General features: G+C 44.4%; 1 protein-coding gene across 1 annotated transcript in view; it reads right to left on the bottom strand.

Moving 5' to 3' along the window:
- man1a1 (mannosidase, alpha, class 1A, member 1) overlaps positions 1-24,939 on the bottom strand; it is a 103,087-nt gene that overhangs the window by 39,773 nt on the left and 38,375 nt on the right. The window contains exons 3-4 of the mRNA XM_035617183.2: positions 18,435-18,550; positions 14,972-15,052 (exon numbers count right to left, since the gene is read on the bottom strand). Of these exons, the coding sequence (XP_035473076.1) occupies positions 14,972-15,052; positions 18,435-18,550 (197 nt within the window). The remainder of the gene's footprint in view (positions 1-14,971; positions 15,053-18,434; positions 18,551-24,939) is intronic.

Raw genomic sequence — 24,939 nt, 5'->3', positions numbered from 1 at the left:
CCCGGCGCTTAAAACTTGTAGTTGTAAGAGTCCTATCGTCCAAAGCTTCTCCGAATGAGAATTTTCCCCACGTGAGACATTTTTTTACATTAGCGTAAGTTTAAGGGGAAAATGTTCCACTGAACAGATCAGTGATTCTCTCCTGATTCCCCCCCCCCCCCCTAGTTATGATCGGTTCACTTAAAAAAATAAAATTAAAATATTCAAAATTGTCAAAGGAAAACTCAGGTATTTGTTCCACCTGGGTCTGATCCACGTGGTTGTGGCCTTTCTGAGTAATTGGTAAATTGTTATAAAGACTCCAGAAATGCAACTATGGGGGAAAAAAGAAAAGATTTCATGGAGGTAAACCGAGTAAAGCATTTTGAAACTTTTGACGCTGCATTGGATATAGATCTGCCCTCTTGCCCTAACCTCGACACTTTGAAAAAATACCACAACTTCCCTTTAATATCTGCTGACGGCGAGAGAAACGTCACAGTCACGGGTAGGAAAAAATGAAAGACTAATGTTAACGCTGACTTCTAGTCATGAGAAAGGAAGCCACACTCGGCACCGAGCGTTGCATCAGCCCGATTAAAATACTGCATGTACGTCTCATCCCGCACTGTAAGCAAGAATGCTAATGCTACTGCTTATGCTTCATTTTTCTCACCAGGCCGCTGCTTTTCGTTTTTTTCTTAATCTGCAGGCGTTAATGTTTCCGAAGGGAAAACTCAAATCTGCGTTTCTCACAATTTTCTTCACAAAAAGTGACGATAAGAAGATGAAGGTGCTTTTTCATTCTTTCTCCTGAAACACCTAAATCCTTAAAGTACATTTTGTTTTGCAGAAACAAAAAACATCTAATTCTGCATGTAAGACGTTTGCTCGCCTGGTAATATTTCCCTTACTGCGATATCAATTTTTTGACAACCCCATGTTTTTCCTCCCGTTCTTCTCCACAGTGGCCGTTGTTTGGTTTCTGCCACTGCCAAAGATCACAGTCAAACAAATAAATCATTCTGTGAAACTTTTGGAATTCAAGAGCTGTTGTTGTTCAACGTCGCTCCTGGAAACTCTCGCTGACCCGACCCCCGGCAGGTCGGAGCAAAAAGACTGGGTGTTACGTTGCTGCACCACACAACGCAGCTGCAGCGTATCGTCTGGAGCTCAATATGTATCTGTGGAATCTTTAAGGACGAACGAAAAGCGTGAAGACGAGATATAGGAGGGAATTTACAAATGCATCTCTTAATCCATGTCAGACCAGAGGAGCATCAGATCTATAGACCCGCAGAAGGTTGTTTTACTTAGAAAGTTTCATTTTCAACACTCTCCTGTAAGCACATTAAAGCGGCAACAGTTAGTAATCCACTACTAAATTAATCTCCAACTATTTTGATAATCGCTTAATTGGATCTAGTTATTATTGGGAAAAAAAGGTAAAAATTCTCTGATTTCACATTCTTAAATGTGAATATTTTCTGGTTTCTTTGCTCCTCTGACAGGAAACTAAATATTGTTGGTGTGTAGGGCTGCAACTAACGATTATTTTCATAATCGATTAAACTGTCGATTATTTTCTTGATTAATCGTTCAGTTGTTTGGTCCATAAAACGTCATAAAATGGTGAAAAATGACGATCGTGTTTCCCCAAACCCAGAGATGAGGTTTTGTCCACACAGCAAAGATATTTAGTTTACTAGCACAGAAGAGCAAAATATTAATATAATAATTTCCCATAAAAAACGATTAATCTATTATCAAAATAGTTGGTGATTAATTTAGTAGGCGATCATTAATCAGCTCTAGACAAAAATAAACATCATCCTGGAGTTTGGGAAACACGATCAACCTTTTTTAACCATTTTAGGATCTTTTATGGACCAATCGAAAATAATCGACAGATTAATGGATAATGAGAATAATCGTTAGTTGCAGTCCTACTGCACATGTGAAATGGACCACTCGAGGATGAGGAGGGAGCGATTAACATCACTCTTCCAACTTAATGGCGAGGAGATAATCCCCATACTACTGGTAATAAACATCATTTTGATGCCTGTAACGTCTTTTGTCTCACTCCTGATGAGGGTTGATCGCCCGTAAAAAAGCCTGCATGGGTTTTTGCCGCGTCCTTTATGGTTCTCCAGAATCCAGGAGCAGGTTTCCATCATTCCTATGATATATAATGAGTTGTGAAATCACTTCTCTTCCGCCCCACTCGTGCAATACGTACATTCAGAAATGTGGTGTGTTATGAGAGCAGGTGTCAGTACAGCCTGTCGGTTCTCTTCCAGGGTTGAACTGGAGTCTTTGTGCCGGACTTGGAAGCAAATCCCTCTCATTTTCTGAGCTCTGCACTTCTTTTCCTTTGGTGGTAGTTCAAATGTTACACGGCGTAAATGGCTCAGAGATGGCCTGTGTGTGTGTGTGTGTGTGTGTGTGTGCGTGAGAGGACACAGGATAAAAGGGAAGTGAAGGGAAAATAAAGCCAAGTGTGCTGTAGCAATTACACAGTCTGTCAAAGCACGGCGGGAGGAAAGGCGTGTGTGTGTGTGTGTGTGTGTGTGTGTGTGTGTGTGTGTGTGTGTGTGTGTGTGTGTGTGTGTGTGTGTGTGCGCGCAGTTGTTAGGAGACTACAAAGTCGAGCCTCGCGACTAGCTGAATTACACGCGTGCTTGCAGGCAAAGACACACACACACACACACACCCGCAAAACTGAAAAGTGGGAAGACTCAGCCCATGTGTGACTCAGTTGACCAAACCAATTTCCCCCTTGTCAAGCAGTCTATTGCGTTGTGTGTGTGTGTGTGTGTGTGTGTGTTTGTGAGTGAGTGAGTGAGTGAGTGAGTGAGTGAGTGAGTGAGTGAGTGAGTGAGTGAGTGAGTGAGTGAGTGAGTGAGTGAGTGAGTGAGTGAGTGAGTGAGTGAGTGAGAGAGAGTCAGACAGAGGTGTAAAGACTGTATAGTACTAATGTAGTGAAGGAACAATGCTTCAGACTGGTCCTTAGGAAGAAACAACACGGGGTCCTCGACAGACACACATGCAGCGCGGACTGAAAGGTGTGTGTGTGTGTGTGTGTGTGTGTTTGCATGTTATAACTCTGCATGGATTATCCCACCCACAGGTTGCTGTCTGCTCAGTGAGCTAACCCATTAGACGGTTCAGATGAGGAGAGGCTGCAGCCTATAGGACTCTGACAGGGACGATGAGATTAGATTTATAGCTGTTGCACGAGTGCAGAAATCAAACTGCATTACTTTATATGCTGCATAATGAAAAACAGGCGTTAATAAATCGTATACTTCCGATCTTGCACGTGAGAAGAAAAGTCATTATCTGACAGCGGGGGGGGGGGGGGGGGGGGGGGGGGTTGCTTTAATGAAAAAAAAAGATGAACTCTACATAGAGGACGAAGACGAACATCTACATCGGAGACGACTCGTTAATGGACTGTGTGAGAGCAGATCGATCCGAGTGCCCAGTATAACACGATGAAGCCCTAACGCGGTGGGAAAACAAACCTCTGACCTCCACAAAGACTGTCGGCGTTCAACACTCACAGCAGCCGCTTCGCGTCCGCCTGCCGTTCCAGCGCGACGACCTCAGCGGGAGATCGTCCGAGTCAGACGCGCTCACGCCAACAGAATCTCCGGGTCGTTCTGTGGCGTCTTGGTCGAGAGGCAGGACATGGCGATAACTCAGATGCTGAGAGCTGAGCTTTTGTTTGCAGTCGTCAACACGTCCGCTCGCTCGATGGCAGTATTCCCGAGATCTTCCTGCTGTATTCGCACTGGTATTTTTCGTGAATGTTACTGGGCGGCTAAAGGAAAGGTTCTGGAAAAAGTCTCGCTCCATTTAACTGCTGATCCCTTCTACAGCCTTTGGTGACCAGTGATACTTTATATATATATGTATATGATTCTATCTCTCCATGACCTTTGCAATATGAAATACATGTTCTACAGAGGCTGTATTTAAAGATGGAAGACATGACAGCCCCTCAGAAGTGAAGCCAAAACATTTTGGTTGCCCCCTGGTGGCTGGCTGCAGTATAGGTCATAAACCCCGCCTCCTTTAGTTTTGTAAGACACGTTAAATCATTTGTTTTTAACCAAAGATGTTATTTTTAGTCTGTTCTTATCACACTGATGTATGTCCGTGTTCCTTTTCTCAGTGAGTTGGTTTTTAATTGGTTAGTTGATGCTTTATAAACAGGGTCAAAAGGCATGATTGACAGCTGAGACTGACTCACGATTGGCCAAGGGCGTGTATGGGCTCCACTACCTGATCAAGACTCTGGCACAAGATGGCAGCGCCCGCAGCTGGGAAATTTCTTTTATGTACTTAGGGAAGAATGTCCTCCATCTTTATTTACAGTCCGAGATTTCAATCCACTATCTTATTTATAATCTTAAAATAAGGGATTAATTAATAAAGCACTGCTTAATACACATTCTTCAATATATGTCAATATCTGTTACATAAACATCTAATTTTTTTAATCCCAAATCCCTGTCAAATTCTTAATATCTGTATTGCAAATACAACTTTGTGCTAAAAACCCAAAGTACCTCCAGTTTTGACTGACTTTCTCTGTCACTCATAAATTATTGAACTCCAGTTGTTCTACACTGTAGCAACACAGAACAAACCCCGACAGCGACTTGATGGGTTCGGCCTCTGCAGGCAGACTGTAATGTCTCTCCGGGTCTTGGAATAACTGAAGAGCTCTATTTTAGACTTCCGTCTTTTTCCCTTTTGAAGTCGCTGTGATGTGAGCGATGTGAGCAATCTGCTGCGTGGAGGCGAAACAAAGACGATTTACAAGAGGGACGGAGGAGGGCTACCTTTTACTTCGCTAATCCCAATCTGCTGAATGCTTTTGATACCTCGTGGTATTAACAGTGCTGAGCCACAAAGGAAACTGAACTTACTATTACCTAAGTAATAATATTACCTGATTGTATTAAAGCCCCAGTGTTTTTTTTTTGTTGTTGTTTATTCTGGCGGCATCTGGTGGTAAAGTTGCAAACCGCAACCAACTGAGCGACCGACAGGGGACACTTTATGGTGGCGCACCGCTGATTCCATTTCCGGTTTCCAGCAGTATTCACAGAAAATGCGACGTATCCTGGAACCGTTTTGTGCAACAAACATATTCAACACGACGTCGCAGACATGGAGACTCACACGGGGGACGGGTCCACCTCATGGAACTATATTTAACTCATTCAGAGTTGATGATACATATAAGAACACATAGCTATGGACAATATATTAGATTTCTGTGAATATGTTCTTCTAAATATTACACACTGTAGCTCTAAGGGAGAATTGACCCTTTGTATTTTTGGCTACGGTTCTGATTTGTCTCGAGTAGAATCAATCCTTTACTTTTTTTAATTCACATTTTTAATTCCAATTTAATAAACTTTATATTCACCTCATTCTGAGGCACGATTATGACCGAAGGCTTATCAGGACCCTCGCTCAAATAAATCATGCCCCCGTCTGATTTCGGGACAGTTGCGTCACGAACTATGCAGCGAGTCGGCGAACAGAGCCCAGGAGGAGAGGCCAAATGAACTCCAGGAAATCAGAGAGTGGACTCTTCATTACTTGAGGTGAAGCGGACAGAGTAAATGTGCGTGTCACATCGGGGGGACCCTGTTCTCCTTCCTCCTCTCCGCCCTCAATCCGCCCCCTCCCGCCATCTGCAGCTCCTCGGAACAGATTAGAGCGGTCTAAAAAGAGATTAAGATAGATATCCAGAAAATTCATTCTCTACGGTTGGCAAATAACCTTTACTTGGCTCTGTGTGTGTGTGTGTGTGTGTGTGTGTGTGGATATGTAAGGCGCTTTGCTTGGGCACAGCAGGCGGATGGTAGCGATGGCCCAAAGGGGGGGAGAGGGATGGGGGGGGGGGGGGGGGGGGGGGGGCTGTTGTTTTTCCTCTTCCCATCCCTCCAGTTAAGCCAATTTTCTCACTGAGTGAACGGATTTTCCTGAAGATAGAAGCTTTCTGTCGGCTCCACCCAGTGCACTGGGTGTGTGTGTCTGTGTGTGTGAGCTGTCGGTGGTAAGAACGGCAGGTTGCTGTGCTGACCTGCACAGCGAGAGGTCACAGATGGGATTACACAGTTGGCGGCTTTGTGTCATGAGCTGAGTGCAAGTCTGCATCGGAGCCAAGTATTGATAGAAAGTCTCTGGTCTGATTGGTTTGATATGAAGAGATGGACGGGGGCCGGGGGGCTCGCTAAACACTGACTGTATATAAAATATACATGCGAAGATGCTGCAACGTGGTCGTGGACACACGCCTGACCAATCGCAAGTCAATCTTAGCCGTCAATCATTACAAAATCTAAACCAAACTTATCAGTGTGGTGAGAACTATCTAAAATAGTGGAAAGCAATTGTATGGGATCATGTTTATTTGGCGTGTATTTGGAGTATTTTTACTTTAGCCCATCTGCCAACACGGAGGAGGCGGGGTTTATGACCAATACTGCAGACAGCCGACAGGGGGCGATCGCAATATTTTGGCTTCACTTTTCGGAGACCAGTGGTGTCCTCCATCTATATATATATATATATATATATATATATATATATATATATATATATATATAGTCATCGAAAAGCATTTTTCTTGCAAAGATGAAAACTAAAGTGAACTCTATGTTCCTTTGGGTTCCCTTTCGAAAGTTAGAGTATGAAATAATAATACCAAATTTAAAACCAAAATACTGGATAAAATGAATGTAAAATATGCTCAGTGTGAATTTAAAAATCTTTGGCGAGCCTTTACATAAGAACAGTGACGGACAAATATAGAGACTAACAGTAGGTAATCGGGAAACGTCGTCATCAGAGCCCTATGCGTCACTGACACACCTGTGCAGAACACATTTTGTAAATTTTTACGACAATCATACAAGATTTCACCATTTGTGCAGATGCTTTAAAGCCTCTCTAAAGTAACCTACAGTGGCACGCCTGCATTTATTTTTAACGTGACAGGTCCCAGTGGAAATCAAACCCTAACCCGCCCCCCCACCCCCCACCCCCCGTCTGTAGCTGCCTCGTTCTAGACCACAACAACAAAAAATATAAACAGAAGAAGAAGAAGTGCAGAGAAAAATATCTAAAATACCCGTTCAGCTGAAATCGGAAGGAGTGGATAGAGAGCTGTTGCTGTGCGCATCACGCTCGGTGGCCATCTGATTGGACGTCACGGTCTCAGGAGACGCTCTGTCAAAGCGCGTTGTTCATGTGTGTGTGTGTGTGTGTGTGTGTGTGTGTGTGTGTGTGTGTGTGTGTGCGTGTGCGCGTCATATATGTGACGCTGCCTGTAGGAATCCGCTCTGTATTCAGCCCGAGCCAGGGATTAAGGTGTCTGCCTCTTCGCCGTCTGAGTTCGATCGCAGCCGTTTGTCTGTCCGTATCCTGCCACAATCAATTTGCAGCATCTAATTGAACTCTTAGAATCAAATAATGTCAAGTACACTAACGTCGTAGAACGAGAAATTTACCTATAGCAAGGCAGCCTCCTTCCTCCTGTTTCTGCCCAACGTAAAAAACATTTTCTTGTGCCAACCCCGTCACCTATTGTCATGCACTGTACTCGTCCTCTTTCTTCTCTCTGCTGTATTTTCTATTATCCGAGGCTGGACCTCATTCTTCTTTCTGTCTCTTACACATTTCCTTCACTCGTCTCATTTTTCTTCTCCTCTCTCTGTTGAAACCGGTTCCTCCATCCAGACATGATTTGCGCGGCGGGTAGGGATCCTCGCCGTGCGTCCGGGCTACACGTACATCTGGATGTGGTCTGTCTAATTACACAGCGATGCGTGCAGATCGAGGACACGCGAGAGTAACTGAGGAAACGGACTGAACGGTTTTGCAGCATGTCAGACACAATTATTTCCCGTTCTATAATTTAAAAACAAATCCGCCATTTGGGACACGTTACACACAGTGTGCACAGATTTGAGCTTTTGTTTCGGTCATGCTCGCTCAACAACAACATCGTCGTCTACTGCAGTAGCAGCGAGTGCTGGCTGTGGGAACATTTAACTTGAGCCAGATGAATTCTGGGAGCTCGTTTCATTTGCTCTGCCAGACTCACGGTCTGGATCCCCTCCATGGGAAAGTGATTTCCCACCAGCAGAAATCTTGCTGGTCCAATCACAAACGATTAATCCGATAGTGGGCGGGGTTTATACCACGACGCAGGAAGATGTGACATTTTAAAAACAAGATGGCTGCCGCTGATGAACGAGCTTTCGACTGAAAGCACCCGACATGTTCAAATTTCTCCCGTAAAAACGGCAAAACACGTCGTGGAATCATTGGTCTGGCCAAGCCAGGCTCATCTTTACAACAGAGGTAAAAATAAAACTAACTAAGATTTACACTTAACACAGATCAGTTAGGGTTTGTTTCTTCCCATTTGCCAAACCTCCGGTTTGTTTGGCTTATTTGTCTTTCTCCCAGTTATATTTATATATATAAGGCCCATAATCTGATATTTTTATATACTGTTTTTCAAAGCAGCTGTTCAACCTACCACCCTGTCAGCCTTGTGGCGGAGCAACACATCAAATGAAAAACCCCCCGACTTGTTAACATCTCGACTCCCTGCTGTTCCCCAACTTCAGTGGAGGGCTGTCGACTTGTTTCTAGGCGTGTCAGTCTCTCTCTGCCTCCCAAGTTCCCCTGCCTTGATCTTTAACCGGCTCCGCTATCATGATCATCTATCAGGAAGTGCACAAGTGTCCAAACACCGGCAGCAAAAACGGGAGACGACTTTTGGGGGTGGAGGTAGTTCAGAGAAGATAATGCTTTTCTTGAATGAAAATAAGAACAAATAGACAAATGAATAATGATGTTGCACCTTAGTAATTGAGGAAGGGAAATATGTAGAAATTGTTGTTTTACAACCCACAAGTTTTGGTACGTTGACAGTCAAAGCAGGATATGCAAAGTTTTCGTGAAATAGTTCAACTCCGGTGAAACATTTGCGTGTCATGGAAGCCAATTGGCACCGAGGTCCTCCCGACATCACTGACGTCTGCGTCCTATGGAAGATTGGGCGGATATTCTGGGGTTGTTTTTACTCAAGCTACATACGGAACTAAATTTGAATTATCCGGCGGCTTAACTTGCGCGAGTAACGCGACGTGAAGAGGCGGCTTCTACAGGTGAATGCCAACAGCAAAGGAATCGGCACCGGGCGACATAAGTAACGTGACCTTCCAAGAGTTCCTGGCTGGACATGGAACCAAGTTTCCTGCGTGCTTCATGTATGATCAAGATAATACATCACTGACATGTGGTTTAAATACTGTATTTTCCCTATCTGCATCATTTAATTACTAAGAACCAAATGTTTGTCCTGGGAGCTTCATGAAGGTTTATTGCTACTGTCAATATTTCAACCTTACATAACCGACAAACAGCACGTTATCACTCCACAATCCTCAGGAAACAGTGTCTTGGGAGGGAATTTCAAAGAGGCAATTTTTGTACTAAAAATACCACACACAAAAAACTCATTTGAATAAACCTCAGACTGTTGAAGCCTCGTATTTACTTTGGCTGAAATCGGCAAGGTTTTCTCTCTCCCACAGAGCAAAGACAGTGGATTTAGTCCAACTCTTCTGTTAATATAATAGTTGGTCTGCTCAGGGATCTGTAACAATGTGGCGCATTATCATATAATGAGATGGACCTAAGACATTGATATATATTCTCAAATCACGAAATTCCAACACGTTTCAGTACAGAAACTTCACAGATTTGAGGGAAATTTCGGGATCAGCTTCCATCAAAACCAAGCACGGGCATTGCTGTTCGTTATGATCACTCCGGGACACGGGGGTTCGGAAGTGACGGAAGCCGCCTCCTCTATAATGAAGAGTGGCCATTAAGGTTCTGTTGATTCTTGGACAATATAAATTGAATTTCACACTCAACTATCACTGACTGAGGAAGTCACACGAGGTGTTTATTGTTGTCAAACTGAGAAATATAGTACTAAAGTGATTGCTGCTCAATACCCATGAAACTAACATCACTTCACTGAATATTTCTGTTCTAGCAGTTATGTATTTCTATTAAGTTTCCCTTAAAGCAAAGACACGCGCCTCCACGGGTTCCTGATTCGCAGCTTCTCATCACTTTCCTTTCTCTTTTTAATCGATGCTTCTGATGAACAACTGTTCATTTCTTCCAAATTTTGATGTCATCCTTCCCTCATTCATAGATGTCTTCCTTTTCTTATTTTATATTCATCGATTCCTGCCCTGCTTTCTTCCCTTCCGTTCCTTCCTTCCCAGACTCCTCCCCGTTCATTCATTCTCAAATCCTTTATTACTTTGATTGCTGCGTTTCATTCCTCTCCCCTTTACGTCTGCTTCTTTCCCCTCTTGTTCCAATGTCTCTTAAACCTCATCTTGTGTTTTACGTCTGCTTGCTGTATCCTCACAACTGCATTGCGTACAGATTCTCAGAAGGGTTGAGCATATACTGCAGTTTGTTCATTTTGCAGAGGTGTACAAATACAAGCGCCTATGGAAGAGAGAGCCAGGATGCTGAGATGTTTTTTGTGTGTGCTGTCGATGTGAGCTATTCCTCAGGAAGGAAACGTAGGTGTAGCTCCCAGCTGGACAGAACAAACAACATCAACAACAAAACCTACCATACAACTATTTTAGAAAAAGAACTGTAAAGACAATGGTACTAGTATATGTATTTAGCATCAGTCTCTCCATTTTCCTGCCGTCCATCGTCTCATATCTTCCGCTCCTTTGCTCCGTCAATCGCCACCTTTTCTCCAAGTTGGCCGTTGGCCGTCCTTCCTCCGTCCTTCCCTCCCCGGGGGCACTTAGCTCGGATTAGCCGACGCGCCGGAGACATCGTATTTCGTCCGCCCTGCTTCCTCCGCTCCCTTTCCCTTCCTCCCTCTCTTCGGGAGACGGGGCCACATGCTGCGATCTGTATGCAGGCAGCGATGTTAAAAGCCTGCCAGTGGGGCGCACGCAGCCGGTACCAGCTGTACTTTTACTGATCAAATTTTCATCAAAGGGCCCGGGTCTCTTTGAGTCGGAGCCAGACGGGGAGCGACGACGAGGAGAGAGAGAGAGAGAGAGCGTCTCCACACCCTCACCTCCTCCTCCTGTCCGCCTCCAACACCTCGCATCACTCTGACTCATGGACCCTTCACTCTCCTTAAACACACACGAGACACAGCGGAAAAGATGGGTTTTTAACAGAGATGAGACTGAATTCAGTTTTCAGTTTATATCATAGACGGTCTGGACTTGGCCGTGTGTTGACAAAGGTTCCGCCGAGAATCCATGGTCACTTCCGACAGCGACATTGCAGGAAGCAGAGTGCGGAAAGAGGCTGAATGTTCTCTGAGGTCACGCTCCGTTCTCCAGTAATAGTCTCTATACTCGGCCGACAGTCTGTCGTCCTCGGTGATACCGCCTCCTATAACAGATACTCCTAATGTGGAGTTTCATAATGCCTGACCCGTGTTCAATCAATGCATTTTATTATTACGAAGAAGAAAAATATGTGCAGTACGCGTCGTACAGCTCCTCTTCATCGTGTACTTCCAAAGTACTGACAAATTCTTTTTTTTCTCCAAATTTAATGCACAATAAGAAATATGTTAACTTAAAGTAGAAAGTGATGAAAATTAATTTTTAAAAACCCGTAAGTTCACTGCTTTAACTGTGTGCAAATTAAAATGTTGGTCTATTTGGTTATAATTACATCAATTATCAATAAAAACATAGATACTGATAATAGAAATGTATTGTACTACTCGTGCAGTAGCATTTAACTAGGCTTTTTCAAATTTATTTTAGATATCTAAATCTATTATTTAGATTTAGATATTTATTTATCTAAATCTCTATAATTATTTACATCACAAATATATCAGCTTAAATATTATAACATTTTTATTATAGCTAAAATTTGTTGATTGACTGAAATTAAACTGCAAATGTTTTTATGATGACTTGTCAATCAGGGTTTGGTGATTGTTAACTAAATATCTTTTAGTTTTGGACCGTTGATCGGAAAAAATAAGCGATTTGAAGATGTGAAGAGGATTATATCACCACTATTCCCTGACATTTTTCAGACCCGATTATGAATTAATAAGTAAAGAAAATAATCAGCAGACGGACATTAGTTTAAGTTCTTCTCGTGTAGGATTGTACCACTGTAAAATGGATTTAATGTCATTTATAAATCTGTAGGATCGTGTTTTTGCAGCAGAACATGTCTAGTATCACATGTTTAATTTGACTTCGGTCAATAAAACCAGTGGATCTCCAACCTAGTGGTTCTCAAACCTAGTGGAACTGTCACGAGTGGCATTTTGGTTTATACCTCGGTGTCCCTGTCGGGGTGTGTGAGCCCGACAGCCCAGGATACGTATCATCGATCGCACGCCGTCCGCTGCCTGACTGAGCTCGTACGGACGAGGACATCACCCTGTGCTGCTCCCTCCCTCGGTCTCGTCACATCCCCACACAGACAAGAAGCAAAGGGTTGGATGTTTGTCGGGGATTAAATCAGTTCACATTGATGATTAGGGATTTCTTTCCTTTTTTTTGCCTCTGACAGAAACATCTGGTGCAAGTTGAAAATGGTTCGCAGCTCAAGTCCCAGAGGCCCAAGTGTTGACGTCGCATGACGACCGTGACGCTGAGCTCCATTCATTCCACCAGCAGCTCCGTCTGGACCCGACAGGTATTGCAATTTTTTCTTTACCCACAATGTCCCACTTCAGCTCCACGCGGCCCCTTCACCACCAGTGATTCAGTGCCAAACCAGCAGCAACATTCAGACACCATCGGTCCATCAGCGGCCTCCCAGTCCTCCGAGGCCACCCACCCATCAGCCCACCCATCAGCCCATCCATCAGCACATCCATCCACCACCTCCATCCTTGACCCGCAGCTGAAGGAGGGGCAGCTTCCTCAAGGCTCAGATGAAATACGGAATGACTCATAAAAAAAAAATAAAGAGAAATGGAGCCAAAAGTGACGGTTGAGAAATGATGAGGAGTCGGAGTCTGGCTTCACCGCTTCATACCTTTTCAGGTCAGATGATCTGTGAGCGACTGCTTTTAAATGGAGAGTCTGCTCATATGGTGAACAGGAAAATGACAAATTTGAACATTTGAAAACAAACTTTGCGTTATTTTTGCTTTATTATGATTTTTTCCAATCTTTTATTATACAATTTTTAGCAAAAACGGTAACAACCACCGAGATCCAGCATCTAAATTGCGATACTTCCATGATTTTCTTTCTGTTAATTAGAGCTTCAACAGTTTATTTATTAATAATCGACGACTAAATTAATCGTCAAATATTTTTGATAATCGATTAGCAGAAAATTCTCTGATTTCACCTCCTTAAATGTGAATATTCTCTGGTTTCTTTGCTCCTCTGTGACAGTAAAACTAAATAACTTTGGTGTGTGGACAAAAGTAAACATCATCTTAATTTTTCACCATTTTATAACATCTTACGGACCAAACAACTAATCGATTAATCGAGAAAATAATCCACAGATTAATCGATTATGAAAATAATCGCCAGTTGCAGCTCCGACTCGAAATCAGACTCGACCAACGCAAAGTTAAACCACATTCATCACAGTCACGTGGACGTTAGCCCGCGCGCTAAAAAAGCCAATGGTGCTATCCCCGCTCACATTAGCTACACCTGACAAACCCATTCGACAGCGTTTTACCCACAAACACTGTGGTCCCAATTAAAGTGTGCTCAGTTTGGACTGTCGTCTGATCGTTTCCTCGCTGTTGCAGTCTAAATTTCGGTGTAATGACGGGAAAATTGGTCCAGACCAATCGTCCCTCCTGATATTATTACTGGTTTCAGGCCACAATCCCTTTCACTTAGCAGTTGACAAATAAGAAATAATGTTCCTTTAGCTGTCGTTGTGCCGAAGCGCTGGAACGCTCATTGATTTTGTAAATGGCTTTTTGCTACCAGAGCTCCCATCCCACTCTGACTCTCTCTCTCTGCTAATTAACTGAAATCTCCGGTTCGCTCGCTGCTGACACGATCGTGCAGATTGGGTTTGCACCTGCATCTGTGCATGAAGGACCACGTTACAGCAGCGGTGTCCACGAAGGTCACTAAGCTCTTTTCTATCAATCAAATATCCGAAAATTGGAGTTCCATAGTTGCACATATGAATAATGAAGAAGGGATTTTTTGAGTCAGACGCGCTCACAACAGGAAGGGGGGGAAAAAAATAAATACATATATATATATATATATATATATAAAAAACTGAGATTTTCCCGCTGTATTCACACATGGGCTTACTTTGAATTGTTTTTACCAGGGGGTTGGCGGGAAAAGTTCTGGAAAATGTCGGGAGAAATTTGAGTTGTCACGGACAACCCTTCGGGAAAAGTTCTGGAAAAAGTCCGGACTTCGGTGCAAGTCTGAGAGTGGCTTCGGTTCGTGACGTGAATTTAAAGACTGAATGAGAGAGAATCAGTTTCATTAAAAAAAAAAAAAAAAGAAAAGAAAACTATGGTTTTAAGGTTCTGGAGGCTTTGGAAGCTTCTTCTCAGAGAACCACCACCACCACCACCACCACCACCACCACCAACAACAACAACGTTAAGGGGTTATCTTCCATTATTCAAGCAATCGATGGTTTGTTTAAGCGATAGCCGAGTCCGGTCGGAGGCGAACGAATCGAACTGCGCGAGAGAGCAGCCATCGAACTCACCTTGGCCCTCGCTAATGGGACACATTTATCTGGACCACCGGCAATTAAAGGGGATATTAGCGGGGCGTACAGAAGCGCCCGTCAACCCCCTCTCCGTCCATGCTGCGCTCCGTGCCATCAATCAGCCGACAGCACAGAACAGCACTATGGCCCTTCGGCGTCTGAACGGGACGTCTCTTACCTCTTTTCCGGACAGGTAGTAGGCGGACAGCAGACCGCCCACGAACCGGATGTTCACCTCGAACACGGACACCTCGGCATTCTGCAGCAGAGAACGAAAGAAGACATGGAATAATTACTACCCACGAACAAACCGCTCCTCTCGGCTCCGACCAGTGAGCTGAACGAGCACGAAACCCAGAAGCGGGAGGTCTCGAGGCTTTTCGTTGGCGTTGAGGAAGACGTGGACGGAGGGGGGATTGTGGGATTGTTCACACTGATTTTCAAAGAGTTAAATATAGGAGCACAATTATTCCAATTCAACCGTGACATCGTCGCCTCCAAAGTGAACAAAACTCCTGAAACAAATCAAAAATACCGCCTTAAATGGCAGTGACACGTCGTGCAGCGCCTCAGTTTCTCCACAGATTTCTAACGGACACAATGGAACAAACAACGAGCCATTTGTCTGAGCGGCAGAACGACGACGCCTCATTTCTTTTATGACTAGAGGCCCGAGTCAGAGGAAGTTTTTTGTCCTGGACTGACAGCTCTCATAAGTCATCGCTGTCGGCCGCAGACGGGACAAAAGACTCAAAAAACAAATATCGTGTCGCGTCGTCTCCCCCCCGAAGTCTGAGTGACACGTTGAGTGGTTGAGATTGCGTCGTTAATTCCTCGCAATTAAAAGTTAATAACTTCCTCCACAACAGACGGGCGGCTGTATAACGTAACAAGGATAACATTGTTTCTTCCCATACCGCCTGCTGTGTACATGCAGTTTTTAATAATACATTGTGGAGAGAATGCTGCAGCTGTAAATATTATATTCTTGAGTCAGACGCCGTTTGCATTAACCTCTTCACCTTAAAGTGCATCTTATCATCTAAGTGTCACCGGACGAGCTCACTATCTCATCGCAGAGCTCAAATTCTGTTTGAAATGAAAATGATTCATCAAATTAATAAAATGTTCACTCATCACACTCTCCATAGATGTTTCAGAGCCAGTGAATCTCATACACATCCGCCGCGTTACATTGACAATGGCAAAGTCATATCTGGTGACCGATTTTAGCACATTTTATTTGTTCAAGACAATGACGCCGCTAACAGCGTATTGTATTTGCAAAAAATATGATTATTATTATGCAAATAAATGGCTAATTTGAGGCGCTGAACGTGCTCCGATTTGCATGTCAATACATTTTAAAGTCAGAGTTATTATAAAAACAGCAATATCAAATTGTAATTATCATAATATAATCTGTAATGTGTTTGTTTTTTTGTGTATTGTATAACTTCCTGTGCAGAGAGGAACACTCCTGAAATCACTCCCGGCCGCCGTCGTCACTTCTATATTGAAAAGTATCAAACGCTGGGGAGGTCTTTGTCTCTTGTCCTTTTAGTGTCTTGATGTGATGCATCACAGAAACTCAGGGTGACCGTACCGTCACTTTAAAAAGTGTCCTACGAGGTTCCAACCGCCCTCGGAGATCGCAGGTATATTAAAAGACCTACTCTGCTGCACATGGCTTCACCCTAAAAGTTCAGTTCAGTCTCCGTTAATGTTCTGGAAAGACTTTTCCCCACTACGTGAGGAAGTATCCAGATGTGCAGCAACACGAGCCCACTTCGCCGACGTCGTCAACCTCTTCCTGGTGTGATGTCAACGTGCGACCGGCAGCTTCGCGTCGCAGCTTGGCGCCGCCGCAGCGAGTGAGCGGAGCGTTTGAGGAAAACAACGGGCCTCCTGCCGCACGCCGCCACTTTGAGTGGCAGGACGAGCGCTGGCGAACGCCGGCGACGAGGCAGGATGTCGCCACAAAGGCAGAGGCACGGGGGGGGATGGGGGGAAATTCATGTCTGGCAAACTTCCACGAATGAATGAATGAAAGCGTGAAATAACTCCACAGTAGCTGAAAGAGTAGATGAAGTGAGAGTAAGGCCTGAACCAGAAGAGGGTAATTAACCGCAGCACTTGATGTTTGCGTCACGTACGGTAGCGAGGATATATTTTGGGCCTCGGGGAAGAAGCTAAACACGTCTGTAAACACGCTCACGTCTGTAGTCACGGCAACACTTAAGCGAAGACAAAGAAAAAAGCCACTTTCTGTTCTTCCTTAATGAGGAGCTTCTTTTTTTTCTTTTTTTTCTCTACAGAACGATTATAATGAGGACGCTTCTAAAATCAAGGCAAACTTCAAAAGGAAAAGGGGAGAAAGTGTGTGTGTGTGTGTGTGTGTGTCTCACAGTCGTATCTTACATGTTCTCATGTCATTAGGCTAATCAGCCAGAGCGCAGCAGGCCTCTGAAAACATTCACTCCTGCTCCACGTGATGACCTTCTACTCCTGCTTGTTCTTCGCATGGTCGGGATTCACCGGGAAGGATTTTCCACTTTGGAGACTGATATCATGTTGTTGTTGTTGTTGTTGTTGTTGACGTTTTAAAGATATCTATACTCTGATCACAAGGGGACGGAGCTGAATAAAAGGTGTGAACCACCGCCGAGCCGCACTGAGATCCAAACTCATTGCAGACTCTTATTTGCTTGAGACAAAAAAAAGGGAGGGAAAGTTAAAGTGAACGCCCGACATGATTATCGCTGTACTTTCAAATTAGCGCAGTGGAAATGGACATTAAACTAAATTTAACAAGACTACGGATAAACACGGGGAGGGGGGACGTTTTCCGTTTGTATTAACTGGGGCGCTGGGGGAAACAGAAATAAGAGGCCGCTAATTTATAAGCTTGTCCCAAATAAAAGGCCTGGTTCTCTGCCGCTGAGGCAGATGACGGTGGTCGCTGTTGAGCTGCTTTCAGAGCAGACAGGCCCTGAAGTCGGGACGCTCTCCTCGAGTTTTATCAGAGCGGCTGTCTGTGAGAATGTCCAAACGCAAATGTTGCTTCCTGCCAGCTCATAGTAGAACTGACGACTGTGAACTAAGACGGAGTTATCGTCATGTCCTACGTCCTGACGCCGGAGACGGTTCCTGACATGTTCCTGTTGGTGTGAAAGGAAAAACAAATGTCTGGACCTAATTTTCCGGGCATATGCGAAGAAAGCTTTACAGAGTTCACGGTGCTTTAGTAAGCTGCTCAGTCGTCATGGAGATACTCCAGCGTCACTCGATACAAACCAAACCACCTCTGGGACGAATGAGCGACTACAAAAATAAATGAAAGTTTTCAAGTAAGCTTCATCATATGTGTGTCAAGTTAAAAATGAACTTTTTATAGTGTAACAAACTGAGGAATTGCTTAAAAATTCGGCCTAAATGCTTCTAAATTACTCATATATCTTGATATAAGTTCTTGCTCCGTGTTTCTCCACATATCTTTAATTATATCATGATTGTGTCTTCGGTACATCAACACCTCGACTTTCCCATCAGCGATGATGTAGGTCAATGTGGGACGGTCGATGTCTTTGGGTGCATCGACGACCTCGATCATCAGAAACACACGAGCGCAGTCAACTCACCACGTTGAAGTCCAGGTTCTTCTCCACCCAGTCGGTGGCCACGTCGAACTCTTCAAACATTTCCATGATGTAGAGCGTGTCCAGGGCATCCACGATCGTGGCTCCTTTTATATGTCCTGCACGAGACCCGGGGGGAAAAGATCAGAGACACACGTCAGACTTTTGTGTGGACATGTTGTGTTTTCAACAGTGCTTCTACATTTCTTCTGTCTCAAATATTATTATATGTATTCTAATATATTTCTTCTCATCAAGTATAATGGGAAGGAAGTCGGGTACAAAAAAAAAAACATTTGAGTTAAATTTCTCCAAATGAGCAAAAACCCCATGAAGTTCACTGAAATGTGTTTATTTTGTGAGTATGAATGACAACAGGTGCTGGCGGGGAGGGACTTTAAGAGTTTCCTTCGGAGGATGAATAATACATTTTTTGCTCGACAGATGGTGGGAGGCAGCGATTATCCCTGCGACGAGATATCACGGGAGCTGCTCATCTCTGGTGATCAGCCACATAGCAGGAGGGGAGAGATGCAAAAAAACAAAACACCATTCCGTCACGCCGTCGGTACGCCAACGGCGTGACGGAATCCAACACCGATTCCCAGCGTCCGAGAGCACCAACAGATCATGAAGCGTGCAGCACGGAGGCGTCTGCAAAAGCATGGAGTCCCCACGTGCATGTATATGAACACAAGACCTCATCTGTCTGAGCTGTACGACTCTGAGGGGGGCAAGAGGAAAAAACGCAAAAAAGATGGAGAGGGAGCGACAAAGAGCACGGTACACTCAGTAACAGAAAGTAAGATAGGAAGAGCAGAAGTGAAAACATAAATACGTCAGTGACAGAAGGTCGGGGAGGAAAAAAAGGAAAAGCTGAAACAATAATAAATCCTAAAGAAAAAAAACAGTTTCCGAAGTGGAGTTGAGATAAAAGCTACAAAGGCTGCTGGTTTGTTATTGTGGGAACAGGTTAGTTAATAATTCCTTGTGTGAGTGGTGGAAGGACTCCGAGGCGGCTAAAAGCTTTCCATTAGACACGACGGTGTCCATCAAAGCTATAGCGCCGCGTCGGGAAGTGAATGTTGCTTCGTAAAAGATACAAACGACGGTTCTGCACGCTGGCACGTCTGTCAGCGTGCAGAACGCAAGTGTGGTTTTTCCGGGGGGAAGAGAAAGATCGTCCCGCTGCTTCCAGACATGCCCCGAGGTGCGGACGCTTTCCCGGAACGTCTGCGAATGTTGCTCCGATCGTTTTCCCCGGGGCAATTAGCCTAGCTTAGCATAAGGACAGGAAAGACCCATTGAACGCAGCAGTGGCCTGTTGCTTCACAGGTAGCCATCTTGACGAACAACAGCCAACTGAACCTGCAGATCCGTCGCCGTGAGGTTGCCAGGTTTGGTACTAGAGTATAAAGACCCATATTAAAAACATGTCCTTAGCCAACTGCATCTGGCAGCTCGTGCTCTTGGGTGTGTGTACAGATTTAAACAGCTAAATCTGAAAATAATATGATGAGCAGTGGTGTTACTTTGGACATAATACATCTGAAATCATATCCATTAAAATCAGAAACCCAACACATAGATTTCCTTTTTTTAATGGAAAGACCAACATTAGACTGGCCATCTACTGTTGTTCAGCATGTCACAGAATCCGAGGGCATGTAAGCCGAGGTGTCAGCTGTCCCGTTACTTGTCCTTCCTGTTTTTTCGTCCCTCTCACATTTTCGCTCCGCCGAAGCCTCCCGAGCGACAAAGAGAGGACAAGACACTTTACTCCCGTCCATTGTCTTGTCACTGTGCTTCCTTCCCCCTCACTGCTCTTCGTGGAGATCTGTGTGTGCGCGTGTGTGTGCGTGTGTGTGTGTGTGAGAGAGAGAGCTACACATGGTGGAACAGTGACCAGAATACTAACACTAGATGTAGAGAAAAAACCTGATTATATCAAATTCTGGACAATAATAAAACTGTACCGTAAGTCTCTCTCTCTCTCTCTATGAGAGTATTCAAATATAACTCCAAAACTAATTTAACCTGACAGAATTAAATATATGATGTTTACTTTAAATTAACTGTGTCATACCGTACAATGTCAAAGGAAAGATATTTGTATTCATTTATTGGCTTTATTAATGATTGTTTCTCATTTTTGGTCTCCAACCTGTGATCTGTGGCTGTCGCATCACAGTAAAAAATAATCAAATGGTGAGAATTGGTAACGGTGTCGCCATTAAAGGACACGTGGTTTTAGTCTGTCAAGATAAAGAGCAACTGTTGTTCTAACTGGAATTGTAAAAGGAAAATGATCATTTGGCTGTGACCGATATGTCAGGAGCTGACTCAATAAACTGAATAACCTCTGAGGCGATCGAGGGAAAATTAATCTCTGGGTAGTTATGAAGATTCAATTAATGGTTTCGGTCATTAGTCAAAGAGCAGTGCTTCCCACTTGTTTGTCATATTGGCGGCACCTTTGCCTCTAGAAAATTGTGATGGGCCTTTTTACAAAACATTTTTACATATTACTTGCCAATTAAAATAATCATTAGTTGCAGCACTAGATTTGTCTGCTGTGCCTTGTTTATCCTTCCTGACCATTCGTTTATTGTGCCAAAAGTCTTTTAATGAAGTCCACGGATGTGACTGAAGAAGAAGAAGATCTCTGATGTGAGCGAGCCACCGTGGCAGAGGTCACCAAAGATTCTGCTAAATGTGATTTGTGTCCTTGTCCAGTTGGCAAGGCTATAAATAAAATGAGATGGGATTCAGTCGAGGTCTGTGAGGTAGTGAGGGCAGGGTCCAGGGAGTCGATGTGGGATATGCTGAGGTGTTTGTTGCCGTCAGCGATTGGGAGCACAGACAGGAAGCAGATGTCTCAGCAGAGGGCAGCAGCATCTATGGCGCTTGTGAAAAACACCAGTGGAGGGTGAGGGGGAGGCTGAGGAGAGGCTGCGCTGGGCTTCTGTAAAGAGGGAGCGGGAGGAGGGGAGGACAGGTTGTCTGATATTTGCTGCAGGTGGGAGGCTTATCACAGTGGGAGAGGTCTTTCATTCGTCGAAGAAAACCACACACACAGCAGTGTTTCCACCCACAGTGGTAAGCCTCGTCTGCTTCTGCAACAATTAGTCAATTAAGAGAAGGGTAACTGACAACTATTATGATATAATATGAATTCCTCTTTTAAGACATCATAGGCCGAAATGTTAAAGACTCCCTTACTCAGGGAGTAGCTCAGGAGGTAGAGCCTTCTACTGCTCGTTCGAATGGGTCGAATTGTCCTTGAGCAAGACACTGAATTCTTAACTGCTCCTGGTGCTGCGCCATCAGTGTGAATATGTTTTATATATTTGCTTTTCTCTGCTGAGGCTGAGGATACGACCGAACCTTTCCCCGTCTGTATCCTGTCTTCAGACACGACACAAAATGAGGTGAGCCTATCTTGGCAGGGTTCGATTAACCGAATGGGCCCTGAAAGCCCAAAGGGTCTGGGGCCCAGGGAATCTCTTTTAAGACACGTATAACAGTTTTTGGTTGAAAAGTCAAATGACCACAAAGAGACCCAGAACAATGACGACCAAAAGTGTGTGTCCCACTGTCTTGTATTGAAGTAGGAAGGTAAGGCGTACCTTTGTCCCCAGGAACCCATCCATGAATCTTAGACTCTTGGAAATTTTTCATATCAACTATGTTCCTGTTTTCTTTTTCAAAAGAACAAACTCCCAAAACTGAAAACACCACAGAGATTATGACAAAAGTAATTGTTGGTTGCAGCCACCTTCTCTGCCTCCGAAACTTCTGATTTGCTTTAGAGGCGTTTAGAGAGCAAATGTAAATTGCAGTTGCAGTTGATTCTCCGCATGCACATCTGTCACACGCCGTGCCACCCACCACCACCCGAGGTATTTCTCAACCTGCATGGGAAACACTGATTGGCATCGGCTCCACTTCCTCTGTCGCTGGCTGCGAGTGTGAACCTGCCTCCGTCTGAGACGTGTCCGCACCCCTCTGCGTTCATTCGAAGTGAAAGACAAGCTCACTTCGTTTCCTGCGGTTTGCTACAGTAGCAGCGTACAGTAAAGTGCACCGTCGGAGGAAATTAAGCTCATCGCCTTTGCCCTCTGGAGGTGCCGTTTAATTTTCTTGCTTATCGCTTATGTCTTGAATGTTATTATTAATATTGCATGTCAGAGGTGAGATCAAAGCAATGGTGACAGGGTGAAGAAAACACGGCTTGTGCAGCATCAGTGACGCATCCACCGACTGCAACCAGAGGTTGTAAAAAAAAGGGAAGTCAAACTCCTCCACTTGTGAATTCCAAACCACGGCAAGAAAACACAACTCTGAGATTTATCTCACCTCAAAGGATGTTAGCAGCGATATTCCTATCTGTTGTGATGCTTTAGGAATTTTAAGTAAGACAAAAGCCGCAGCGCACTCCTCCCTTGATGTTGTCAAGTGTTACCAGAAGTGTGAGCAGAGAATGATGCTCCTCATTTTCCCCCGACATAGGCTATAAAGCAGAGCACAAGAGAGGGAGATATAGGAGAAGAGATATAAAAAAAAATGAAAGAGCCGGTGTCCTGAGAAGACAAAATCATTATCTTCCTGTTCCCAGGCAGAGAATAAGGATGGATGGGAGAGGGATGGCAGAAAAATGGAAGACTGAAGGTGGAAAAGTCGTTAACAGAAAGTATCACTCCCTCCATTCCGGTGTGCCTTGGAACAAAATCCATCCAGTCGCTCTTCTTTGTAAATCTACTAGGCCTCCAATATACTATCCACCAGTCCTTTCTCTTTTTTCTATTATACTGCAAGTCGAATTCAAATTGTGCTCTCATTTAGAGTAAAGTAGATGATACAGCACCCTATGAATTGGGGCATGGATGCCGTCTGATTGACAGACATTACCGTCCAATCTGTGCATAGTTGCATGTGTAGGTGGATGTGTAGTGGACGAGCTCTCAGTCAGACCCTTCCAAATATGGTTACTACTGGTAAAAAACAAAAACAAAAAACACGATGGCGCTGGTCAAAATTCAAAACTCGATGCTTCCAATTGGCAGCCGACGGGTGACAACATGGTGGGTTGCCAGTTTGTGTCAGACAGGAAAAGGACGGAATGTTTGCTCGTTGACTAAGACTGCGATTAAAGATGGACGACATGACAGCTCCCACAAGTGAAGCCAAAACATCAGGATATACGTCAAATACATTTTTCCCAAAGATGGTTTCTGTCAATATAGTTCTCATCTATCATCGTTTTTTTCTGATGAGTTTGTTTTTAATAAATTCTTTGGCGAATCATCATGATTGACAGCCGAGGCCGAGCTGAAGCGATTTTGGCTTCACTGTTGTTCAAAGGAAGAAACGTTGAGACGCGTCGTCCATCTTTATTCAGAGGTTAGGGGAACGACCTCAGCACATTCAGTGCATGCCTAATAGACAAATGTGATGCTGATGTCTATCTCTCTCACACACAAACACACACACTGCTGATTGTGCTGACAGAGGTCAAAATGCAAATCCGATCTCGACTCATTCGCTCGTCAGACCTTGCTGCAGGGTAGATATCGCATTTAGAATCTATAAGCAGAAGGTGGAATGAGAATGTAACTGAGTGTTTGTTCATCTGTTGTTGTGAAGGAACCAGGGATTAAGCATAAGCCTCCAGTGATCCCTGTGAATCTCTTCTCCCGACTGTACGCGGCTTATCATTGGAGGAACACTGTGTGATATGTTGTAATAGTGTTGATCATTTCATACATTTGTTATTTCTTGTGACGTTGACACTCTTCTCTTGCTTTAAGATTGAAAATGCTTGTGTAAAACCTTTGATATTTTATTCTATAACCACTTTAGCTGAACTGCAGTAGTTAAAGTGAGAACTGCAATGCAACATCTAGACGTTGGTTAACTTGGCTTTGGGGACGAGAGGCACAACAACACCAACGACTGTCATGTGGATAACATCACGCGCCGACAACACAAAGCGTGACCCCAGCGCTCCGCGGCGCCCTGCAGCTCTGGGTCACACCGAGCTCCTCGGTGAGCGTCGTTCCCATCTCCCCTTTCGCTGTTGTTCACAGCTTCCGGCTCCGCGCTCGGAACACAGAGATGCGGATTATGTCACAGCAGCCGTTTGAAGCGAAGCTCCTCTCCGCCCCACGACCACAGGTCACATTAGACTATGACTCAATCCGTCTCATTCCTTCACACTGGAGCGTGCCGCTCCCTCGCGCTCCTTTCAAATGTGCTGAACACATCAGGAAACACTGAGCACTTACTCCGTGTGATTCACTGGTGGATTAAACCAACAAAGTGTGTTTCCCCCTCAACTCTGCGGTTTTCTTTTTCTCCCCTGTCAACAACGCAACTTTTCTTGGCGGCCCCCTCGTCATATTTCGTAAAGAGTGGGGCCCATGCGAGAGTACGGAAGGGAGGTGTGTGGAGGACTCATGGCGAGCGAGTGGGCGCTGTGCCCAGGAGCTACCGGGAAAATCTCCCG

Source organism: Scophthalmus maximus, chromosome 18, assembly GCF_022379125.1.
Source record: "Scophthalmus maximus strain ysfricsl-2021 chromosome 18, ASM2237912v1, whole genome shotgun sequence".
Lineage (NCBI taxonomy): Eukaryota > Metazoa > Chordata > Actinopteri > Pleuronectiformes > Scophthalmidae > Scophthalmus > Scophthalmus maximus.
This window is presented reverse-complemented; position numbering and strand designations above follow the sequence as displayed.